At 38.0% G+C, this 11008-nt stretch overlaps 1 protein-coding gene across 2 annotated transcripts; it reads left to right on the top strand.

The window, feature by feature from the left end:
- Positions 1 to 1201: 1201 nt before the first annotated feature.
- LOC132189047 (uncharacterized) lies at positions 1202 to 10691 on the top strand. Of its 2 annotated transcripts, none has more exons than XM_059603525.1 (5): positions 1202 to 1342; positions 2153 to 2237; positions 2724 to 2858; positions 10163 to 10264; positions 10423 to 10691. In XM_059603525.1, exons 1-5 carry the CDS (start codon positions 1248 to 1250, stop codon positions 10465 to 10467), a joined length of 462 nt encoding a protein of 153 aa, XP_059459508.1. In that variant the 5' UTR covers positions 1202 to 1247; the 3' UTR covers positions 10468 to 10691. The 2 variants fall into 2 exon arrangements, with proteins under 2 accessions (XP_059459508.1, XP_059459507.1); XM_059603524.1 differs by having other exon boundaries at positions 1205 to 1342; positions 2724 to 2837; positions 10423 to 10689.
- The last annotated feature ends 317 nt before the right edge of the window (positions 10692 to 11008 follow it).

Genomic DNA, 11008 nt, shown 5'->3' with positions numbered 1-11008 from the left:
AGAATTGACAATTTTTTTTCCTTTCTTTTTAAGGAATCGGCTCTTTTCTAGTTCATTTGAATCGGAGATGATCCATGTACCTTCCAAATAAAGATTTATTTCAAAGTTTTTCGTTTGCGATAAATGCGTTATTAAATGCTACATAATTTTGAATGTCTTATTTATTATTATTGTATGCTAAATTCTATGAATTCTTCTGTTTAATGTTATTGTATGTTAAAATCTTATTTACAAGTTACAATATTCAATGTATTTTTACCCCTAACAAATGGTAATGTTATGATGTATATTACAAAGATTTTTTCTTAAGAAATGAGAAAGAATGATGTTCAATGAAAATGAAAATGTTATGAGAATTTTTTTTTTTTTTTTTTTTTTGGGGAAGGAAACTTTTTATGAAGGTAACAAAAATTATGATTTTACATATGCTGGTAGAGATATGAGAAGGAATGAAAAGTGTGTGATAAAAGGCTATAATGAAAGCTTATGAAGAAAGAAGTCTAGCATATGTTTAAGTAAATGAAATGTTTTCAGAAAATGGATAATTACAATTGGTCTCTCCGACCTACGCTTTTTGCTCAAAAAAAATAAAAAAAAAGGTTTTAAGATTACTTCGGCTAACAAAATAAGACACTATATGGTATTAGGGCTAGATGTAGCGCAAATATTATGTGTAGTCCATCATTAGAGATTTGTTACGTTAAGTGCATCTAGAGTTAATCAGGTGTCCAAAATAACTCAACCCGCATATACAGGTTGAGAACGGGTCCTTCATGATTACGCACACCCTCAACATACCGGGTGTAATTGTATGTGAAGTTGCAAAGTAACAATTGGTAAGACAAATTTTCAAGTTACAAAAGTTTAGTAGTTGTTTTAATTTTAGAAATTTTATTTATTGCAAAGAGTCAAAGATATGTTATTTATATTTTCTACTGATAAATGTTTATTCAATATCTCAGAAATTTTCGAAAAATTGTTCATTGCCAATTCAGAAATTGTTTCAAGTGTCCCCAAGTGTTAGTTCAATTGGATGAGAATTACACTTTATGAAGTGGAGGTCACTAGTTTAAATCTCTCTCCCACTCTTGGGTGAAACATGTAAAAAAAAAAAAAAATTGCTTCAAGTTTTCGCAAAAAGTATTTATTGGCAAGAAAGATTATTTATTTTTATTTCTTTATCAAAAGTTTTTAACTCAACTGTTCTAAAACCGTTGGAGTACTTACGGATCTCAAGACTCTTGTAGATGGCATCCAAATCTCTACCACTCATCAGTGGAGGACTCCTTTTCCCTCAGTACTCATCCCTTTCCAACCACAACAGCCCGGCAGCTCTCCTCAAGTAAGTCCAATCCTTTATCATACATACTCACTTCTCCGTTTCGTTCCGACACCGGTTTTTCTTGTTACTTCTTCTCAGATTTTCCTTACCCTTCGTTTGTTTGCTGAGAAAGATGTTGATTTTAAAAACAAAAATTTAATCTTTTTGGGTGTTAATTTGTTCAATCTCACATACCCTCTTCTTTATCTACTTTATTAAGTGGATTTCTTTCTTCTTTTTCTTAAAATTTTCTCTACCCATCTGTTTGGTTGCTGAGCAAATTATGATTTTAGAAGATACATACTCTTAAAAAATGTTTGGCCTTTAAATTCACATACCCTTTTCTTCATATGTCTAAGAAGTGGACTCCTCTGTTTATTTCTTAAATTCTCTGTGTCTTTTGGTTGCTAGGAAAAATATTGAAATAATATTTAGAAAAAGCAGATGGAAGCATCTTATGGGCCTAATTTGGTCCTCTGGCCGAAATTCAGTTTAACTGTTTAATTATTTGTCATTGATATACAGTTTCAGATGTAAATTAGAATATTTCATGCTTATGGCGAAGAAGAACCATGCTTTTCAATGCAAACGAGAACCCAAGACAGAGAGTAGAAATGAACTTAGAATTGGGAAGAGCATAAAAATAATTGGTTGATTAATTACCTATTTAGTCAAATGGTCATTGCACCTTTGAAAAGGAATCTGTTTCCAAAACTCAAATGAGTTTGATGACTCATTTCACCATCTTAACTGATTTAGAGGGTTAAAACCCTGAGCATACCCTAACCATTTTACATATTTGATATCCTTTTTAATTTCGTTTTTTCTCAGGTGGGGATGGAAAAGAGACCAAGAAGCAAGCATGGTCATCAACCAAACCAGAGGCCAAACATTTCGAATCTTGGCCAACCCTAATGTACGCATTAATCCAAGGCTTCCGCATGTATAATGCCAATATGTTTGGTTTGAATATGATCAAAGGTTTTGTAGGTATGTCGTTGGTGATGAAATTAGTGCATAGTGGGAGCAAAATTTTTACGCTCTGGATGGGTGTTAGATGATTCATTTTTTTAATTGCTTGGGTAATGGTACATACTTAAAATGTGTGTACATTTTATCTTTTGTATGGAATTTTTCTTACAATCTTAATGTCTGAGATTCATTGAAGTTGCTATTTGCACCCTTTTTTCTATTTTGTTTGTACTTTCTTTTCCTTTAACTGCCTTTTTTGCTCAATCAAGTTCCAGCTCATGTTAAGAAGAATTGCTTCTGTATTAAATTTTGATTTGTGTAAATAAATAAATTTGTAGCCCATACCAATAAAATCAACTTCTGCTCCTTATCCTATGCTTCTTGTCCATCTTGGCTGTACTCTAACCAAAAAAAATTAATAAATGTGCAGGTGTCTTCAGGGAAAGTAGGTTTCAACAAAGAAGTGATCATGGTTGATCCTTTGGAAGCCAAGCGGCTGGCTGCCAAGCAAATGCAAGAGATTGAAGCTAAAGAGAAATTCAAGGTGAAGGACATTTCATCTTTGGTAAAGATGTTGACTATGAACTGAATTGTCTAGCATACTCATTGATACCACGCTGTTGGTGTGGATGAATATCTCATAGATTTTTGGTCTTAATATAAATATTTGCACTAGATATCTGCAGGGACCTTGGAAGTCCTATTTAGGACATGCATTTGCGTCTTATTTCCTTTGTTAAATGTTTTATTCTTTAGACTATGAGAAAGAAAGGAGCCTAGCAGCCTTTTTTTCTTGATAAGAAAAGAGGAACGAGGTTGTCAATTCCTTTTTTCGTTTTGGCTTAGTTGAGAAAATAAATGGTGTATGAGTTTCCATATAGAAAGATTTGAAGATGGAAACAATTCAAAATGATCTTTCATTAAGAACAACCAGGTTATTTTTGAACAACGATCAACTAAGGTAACAAAATACCTATAACCAAGGTCCCGAACTTTTCAAAGGACCTTAAATATCTGAATGAACTACCTAAAGGGTCTAGACTAAAGACTACCATCTCTAGAAGAATAGGAAGCACAACGATGCTTACTCAATTGACAAGCATTACAGTCAACTACACTTTTTTTGATGTAAAGTAGGGACTAATTGATGCAAGACACGTACATACGGGTGACCAAGGCGGCAATGCCATTGGAATAGATTGAGACTAGAGGAAGAACGAAACACTTGAATTTCAGGTGCAACTTTTATGTAGTATAGGCCATTCATTTCACAACCTCCACCAATCATCTTCTTCATCTTTAGATCTTGAAAGACACAATAGTGAGCAAAAAATGTAACAGAACAATCTTAAAGCTTTGTGGGTTCGCTGACGAAAACCAAATTAATTGGAAATTTGGGAACAAATAAGATTGAAGAGGGAAACATTAAGCTTGTTCCTTCACCTATGATAGGTTGAGAACAGCCATCAGCAAGCCTAACAATCTTTTGGGATAATTGATTCCAAGAAGAAAAGATATGGGCATTACCTATCATATGATCAGTAGCTCCAGAATCAATAATCCATGAATTTGAAGAGGATGCATTACCTGTTTTTGCAAGAACGGCAGTGGAAGAAGAAGAAGATGGCTGATTTTGGTGTTGATTAAAGAATTGGTTGATATCCTCCTTTTTCAAGACCATAAGATCATGTCCACCAGAAATTGATGAAGCCTGTTGGTTTGACTGATCAGTAGGGGACACTTGATTGACAGTAGGTTTACCATTTTAGTCCCAATAATAATCGATTTTATGTCCACATACACCACAATGAGTATAGTGTTTGGAACCTTGACCACCTCCACCTTGTACTCCCCCTGAATCTTTTCACAGCATCTACCACCCCTTCCACCATGATTACTTCGACCACCACCATGTTCAGATGAGGCAGCAAGGGTTTCTGTTTGAAGAACCATTGTCAGATATTTTCAAACCTTGACTCCACAATTCACCCTCAAATTTTAGTTAAATATTATACATGTTAGACTTTACTTGTTTAAGCTCACATGTGAAGGGGAGTGTTGGAATATGAATTAAATTATTAAGTTCACCCCTTTATGAAATTGATTTCACTTTTTGGGACAAGTGGTGATTTAATGGTATTAGAGTAGAAGTCATGAGTTTGAACCTTGACTCCACAATTCACTCCCCATTTCAGGTAAATATTCTACATGTTGGACCTTACTTGTTATAAGGGAGTTTGAGTTCAAACATGAAGGGGAGCATTGGAATGTTAATTAAAATATTAAATTCACCCCTTCCTACCAACTTAAATTGTTGGGACAAGTGGTGATTCAACACCAAACACTGCCAACCTTTGCAACTTCGCAACCACAGTGATGATGAAGAGCTTAGCAACACCAGCACAAGAAAACACCATAGACAAAATTGATGACGACAAGAAAGGGAGACACTGTTAAATATATTGGAGATATATATTGAAGAAGAAAGAGCGGCAGCATATAATGGACTACATTGTATTAAGATTAATTATGATGAAAGATTACAGAGACTTCTATTTATAGAGAGGTTATAAGTGATAGGTAAGTAAACCTATTAGACTAAGGAAACCCTAGAATACATAAGGAAGGAAATAACCCTAGAATAATATCAAATATATATTCTTAACATCCCTTGTCAAACTCAAGGTGTAAGCTTGAGTTTGGGAAAAAGAAAGGATTTTTCTTTGAATTCGTCGAAAAAGCTGCTTGTTTCGGAAGAGTTGCCAGAGTGACGCCATAAAAGTTGCAAGAGACCGGTGGCCTACTGATGGAATAGTGGATTGAGCCGCTATGATGGGCCTTGACTAATTAAGTCATGCATTTGGACTGGAGCCTAGTTCACTTGGTGGCAATTTGACTCAAAAACCATATACTAGTAATGGACTAGCTCGCTTGGTCAGCTGAGCAGAGAGAAAAGGGCTGGTTGAATGAGCTAATTTGGCTTGAAACCCTTGGACCGTCTCTCCTGGTCGAGTTGAGAGAAAGGACCGGTTGAAAGGGCTAATCACGCCCGAAAACCCGTGGATTGTTGGAAGGTCTAACCTGAAAATTCAGAGCTACTAATGGATCAATGGCTTGGGGAGAGGCTACAGTAACCAGTGATGGCGGTGGTTGGCAAGGCCTAAGTGGGCCATTTGAAATGGGCTTGTTTGGCCCGAATCCATGGACTAAATGAAATGATCGGTTTGACACGAGAGTGCCTGCGAAAAAATGATTGCAAGAAGATTGAACCGGGTTGAACTGCGCCGAAAAAGTTGTGGAATTGAACTGAACAGAACAATGCATGAACCGACTTGAATCGGATAAAACAAAAGCCTTAACTTGGTGAAGAATCTCATTTTGTGCCATATAGAGATGCCAAAAGCAAAAAACAGACCACAAATATGAAATCAGGATGAAAAATAGAGTAGGGAACACCTGGTTAGCTCTGAGAACGGTCAAAGTCAACGGCCAATGGTCAAAGTAAACTTGAATAGTCAAAGTCAAAAGTCCAACAACGGGTTAAAGTCAAGCCTGACAATGTGCTGACGTGGCAGAGGTGTTGACATAAGACTAGGGCTGAGGTGGCACTCTGTTTGGACGACACGTGGATGTAGGAGAACTTCTAGCGTGTGTAGAACACGTGCTTCACTGCGGTGGCGCTGGGGTGCATGAAGCTCAGGCCTAGATTCTTTTGCTGGTGCGTGGAGGCGCATCTGAGACCCGTTGGCAACGTGCAGGATGGAATTGTGACGATCGACAGAGGATCTTCGGAACGGCGTGACAACAAAACTGTTTGGAAGAAGACGGCAGCAGGTGGGAAAACGGCAGCACCTTCGGGCGGCGTGTGTAGGCTTGTGGTTGATCTGATGAGGTTGTACTCGGCGGCTCTAAAGTCGTCTAACCCTAATCTGTCAATTGGCGCTATTACCGAGGTGATCAGCACTTTATGACGGCGCGTAACAGAACATGCAGATTCTTGAGGGGCCGTTGCGGCCCGTTTGGACACCATTGGCAGTGAATAGACTGACGGATTTTGGTCTATATACTTGGAACGACTTTTGAGGCTATGGGAAGTAGAAATTTTGGAGGCGCTTGGTGTACGGTGACAAGACTAAAATTCGTCAAAGGAGAACCCAGAAAAGATGACGTTTATTGAAAACCACAAAAAAGTAGCTTTGATACCATGTTAACTATATTGGAGAGATATTTTGAAGAAGAGAGAGCGGAAGCATATAATAGACTACATTATAATAAGATTAATTATGATGAAGTATTATAGAGATCTCTATTTATAGAGAGGTTATGTAAACTTTGTAGACTAAAGAAACCCTAGAATACATAAGAAGGAAATAACCCTAGAATAATATCAAATATATTCTTAATAGCCTCATCGGATCAACCACGCACTGACCGAAGCTGCTGCTATGTTGCCCACGCGCCGCTGCATTCTTTCGAACAATTTGGTTGCAGCACCATTCCACAAATCCGCCATCGGCTGTTTAGGATCTGTTCAAAAATTAGCCAACAGACGTGATACGTGCCCCCACGCGCCACTACTGTCTCTGTGCGTTGGGCCTCGTGCCTAAATTCTGCCGCCATTGTAGCACGTGTACAATGCGCGCCAGTCTCTTCTTCTTGCAAGGTTTCGCCATGTGTCAACTAGACCAAAATCCACATCAGTCCTAGCCACGTTAGCTCCTTGTCAGGCTTGACTTGGACCCCTTGTTTGACTTTTACTTTGACTTCTCCTATGGTTGACTGTTGACTTTGACCACTCTCTAAGTTAACCTGGTGTTTCTTACTCAAGTTTTGGTCCTAATTTCATATTTGTTGTCTGTTTTTTCTTTTGGCATCTCTATATGGCACAAAACTAGATTCTTTCCCAAGTTAAGGCATTTGTTTTGTTTGGTTCAAGTTGGTTCATTAATTGTTCAGTTCGGTTCCAAAGCCTTTTTTGGCGCAATTCAACCTGGTTCGTTCTTCTTGCGGTGGGCACTCTTGGGTCAGACCAATCCTTTCATTCGATCCAAGGGTTGGGGCCATATATGCCCATTTCAACTAGCCTACTGATGCCTTGCCAACCGCCGCCATCACCGGTCACTGTCGCCTCTCCCCAGGCCATTGATCCATTACTAGCTCATAATTTTCGGGTTAGACCTTTTAACGGTCCATGGGTTTTTGGGTGTGATTAGCCCTAGGGCTGGCAATTTTGACATGACTCATGAACCTGATATGAACACGACACGAAGTTAACGGGTTTTGGGTTTGATCTAAACGGGTTCGGGTCACCCGTTTATGGCTCGGTTATTTTTTCGTGTCTGGCGAGTCTACGCGTAGGTAAAGTGGGTTGACCTGCCAGACCCGTTTAAAATTTTTTTAAAATAATTATAAAAAAAAAAACCCTAAACTAAAGAGTAAAGCCTAACCTAATGATGATGGAGTTTTGTTTTGTTTTTTTTTTTTTCTTTATTATTTTGTTTCTGCTAGCTTTTTTTTTCTTATCTTTTTCTTAATATGATTTTTCCTTACTTGGTAAGTGATTTGTTGTTTTATAGGTTTAATTCCAAGAGATTGAATTGTTATTTGAATAGACAATTAAACCTATTAGAGACAATTCCCAAATCATTTACCATGTAAACTATATACTTTGAAATTTGCTATTTGCTATGATGGACTATGGAGTTGAAAATTGCTAATAATTGTGAATGTTTTTATTGAATGACAATTTGTTAACAATTAATATGTTTTTATCATATTGTAATTTGTGAATTCTATTGAATCTCAATGGCATTAGTATTATTATTACATTATTTTTCCTATTTTTAATTCAAACGTGTCGGGTCGTGTTACCTTTTAAGTAAATGAGTCACGTCGGGTCGTGTCAACCTGATATGACTCGGTTATTTTAAACAAGTTAAACGGGTCGTGTCGGGTTACCCAGCTATTTTTCGTGTAGTGTTCGTGTTTGATAGTTCAACCCGTTTAGTTAAACGTGTCGTGTTCGGGTTTAGGTTAATTGGGTGGCAGGTCATTACGGGTTGTAATCGTGTCGACCCGCCAACCCATTTTGCCACCCCTAATTAGCCCCTTCAACTGGTCCTTTTCTCTCCGCTTAGCCGACCCAGCGAGCTAGTCCATTACTAGTATATGGTTTTCGAGTCAAACTACCACCAAGTGAACCAGGCTTCAGTCCAAATGCATGACTTAATTCAGTCAAGGCCAATCACAGCGTCCCAATCCACTATTCACACCTTGAGTTTGAAGGGGATGTTAAGAATATATATTAGATATTATTCTAGGGTTATTTCTTTCCTTATGTGTTCTAGAGTTTCTTTAGTCTACTAGGTTTACTTGTTTATCACTCATAGTCTTTCTCTAAATAGAGGTCTCCGTAATACTTCATAATATTCAGTTTTACTACAATGTAGTCCATTATATGCTTCCGCTTTCTCTCTCTCTTTCTCTCTCTTCTTCAATATATCTCTCTAATATATTTAACATGGTATCAGAGCCACTTTTTTGTGGACTTTAATAAACGTCATCTTTTCTGGCGTTCTCTTTTGACGAATTTCAGTCTTGTCACCCCACATCAAGTGTTGCCAAAATTTTGCTACCCATAGCCTCAAAAGTCATTCCAAGTCTATAAACCAAGAGCAGGTCATTCCATTCGCCACCAACAGTGTCCAAATGAGCCGTCACATGCCTATAAAGAATCTGCCCGTTCTGTCACACGCCGCCACAAAGCGCCAATTGCCTCGGTAATAGCTTCAATCGATAGATCAGGGCCCAATGAGTCTAGAGCCGCCGAGTTCAGCCTCATCAAATCATTCACACACTCACACACACCGCCCGAAGGAGCTACCGTTCCGCCATGTCCGATCAATTAGCTTGGTTGCCGGACCGTTGCATAGATCTGCTGCCGGCCGTCACAATTCTGTCCAGCATGCCGCCAACAGGGCTCAGACATGCTGGCAGAAGAATCTGCGCCTGGGCTTCACGCGCCCAGCACCGCCACAGTGAAGCGCGTGTATTACACGCGCCAGACACTTCTCCTCTTTTCCTGCAGCCACGTGTCATCCAGAGAGATTGCCACATCAGCCCTAGTCCTACGTCAGCATCTCTGCATTCTTCTGATCAACTTGGTTGCGGTGCAGACTGCCACCAACCAGGACAAAAACTCACCCAAAAACACCATAGACAAGATGGACGACCACAATTGACCACCACAGCAGCTGTGTTACAGATTTGATGTCTAAACCACCATAAACTCAAAACCATCTGACAAAAACTTTCAACGGAGACCATCTGATAGTCTGGTTGTGATGAGAGAGAATTGAAAGAAGAAAATTCACACTCTCACTTCGCCAAACGCAGAGAGACAAGAAGGAAGAAAGGAAGCATGGGTATCTATGAGTAGAAAGGAAGAAGAATAGAGGTGTGGATGTTTGTGGGTAGAAAGGAAAAGGAATGTATGCGAGGGTGAATGAGGGCCCAAAATGATATATTTATATTTGGTTTTAGAATGCTCTAATGCCATGTTGAGAAAATAAATGTTGGGTTATTATCTTATCTAGATACCCACACTTTGATTTATTATTTATAGAGGAGATTACAATTCAAGATTAACACAATTTCTATCAACAAGATACAGTTTATCACAACTCCTAAACAAGATAGACTGCCAAAACAGCTAGATAAGATTAACATATAAAATCAAACTACTATCTAACAGGCCCCAAATGCAGAATGAATTGGATGATGCCATAAGCATATGCATTTTTTGTTCGTAAGTTACTACAATACTTCAAGTTACTTATCAGCCTGGCTGGAACTATGCGGTGATTACAGAGAAAACGTCAAATTGAAGCAATCAATGGAGCATGGGCAATGATTGGTCTCACAGCAGGCTTGGTCATTGAAGGTCACACTGGAAATAGTATCCTGACACAGGTAAATTTGCTCTGCACATGTGGGTGGCCTCTCTCTGTGTTTGTGCACATGAATGTGGTCTCTCTTATACGTGAACACAAAAATTTGAATTTGGTTAATGGGTGGTGGCTTCTTCCTTCAAATGATTGCATCTTTTGATTATCCCTTTTATCTTTCAGTTGGCAGGATACTGGAATGCCATATTCAATTTTTTGCTGCATTAGGAGTAACGTTTGAGGAATTGCAGAGTGCTTGTCTGATCATTCTTTGAAACTGGATATGTTAACGTTGCTTCTGCACACAATCTTGTACGGTTTCATTTTAGTTGCTACTCATTATATTGTGAAAATTCTTTCTGCTGCACTCTGTAATAAGATCCCCATATATATATATATATATAATATATGTAAGAACATTGTCCAAAATCCTCGATTTAGAACACGTTAATCATAATTTTGTTGTGATGATGTCTGTTGTTTAGTTACAATTCTAATAATATTGACGTCCAAATAAGCCTAAAAATGATTTCACTATACAGAAAATAAAATGGAATTATGGATTATAGCTTCTTCTTTTGATGTGCAATCAAATAAGCCTAAAAATAATTATGAAGCTCGTATCAATCACTGTTTACATTACCAACAGGGCCAAATAAGATGGAATTTGAATTCAAGATTGTTAATATGAAAAAGATGGTCATCTTCTTCCAAATCACCTATTCTTCATATTTTGTCCATATATAAAAAAAAACAAATAGCAGTGAGT

Source organism: Corylus avellana, chromosome ca8 (genome assembly GCF_901000735.1).
Source record: "Corylus avellana chromosome ca8, CavTom2PMs-1.0".
In the NCBI taxonomy this organism is placed as follows: domain Eukaryota; kingdom Viridiplantae; phylum Streptophyta; class Magnoliopsida; order Fagales; family Betulaceae; genus Corylus; species Corylus avellana.
Note: the sequence above shows the minus strand (reverse complement) of the source record. Positions and strands in the feature narration are given on the sequence as shown.

Bases quoted from the DNA above. Each gene is read 5' to 3' on its own strand.
- LOC132189047 (XM_059603525.1), top strand. From the start codon at position 1,248: ATGGCATCCAAATCTCTACCACTCATCAGTGGAGGACTCCTTTTCCCT. The intron at 2,238-2,723 runs GTACGCATTAAT...ATAAATGTGCAG, and splicing joins GAATCTTGGCCAACCCTAAT to GTGTCTTCAGGGAAAGTAGG. The intron at 2,859-10,162 runs GTAAAGATGTTG...CGGTGATTACAG, and splicing joins TGAAGGACATTTCATCTTTG to AGAAAACGTCAAATTGAAGC.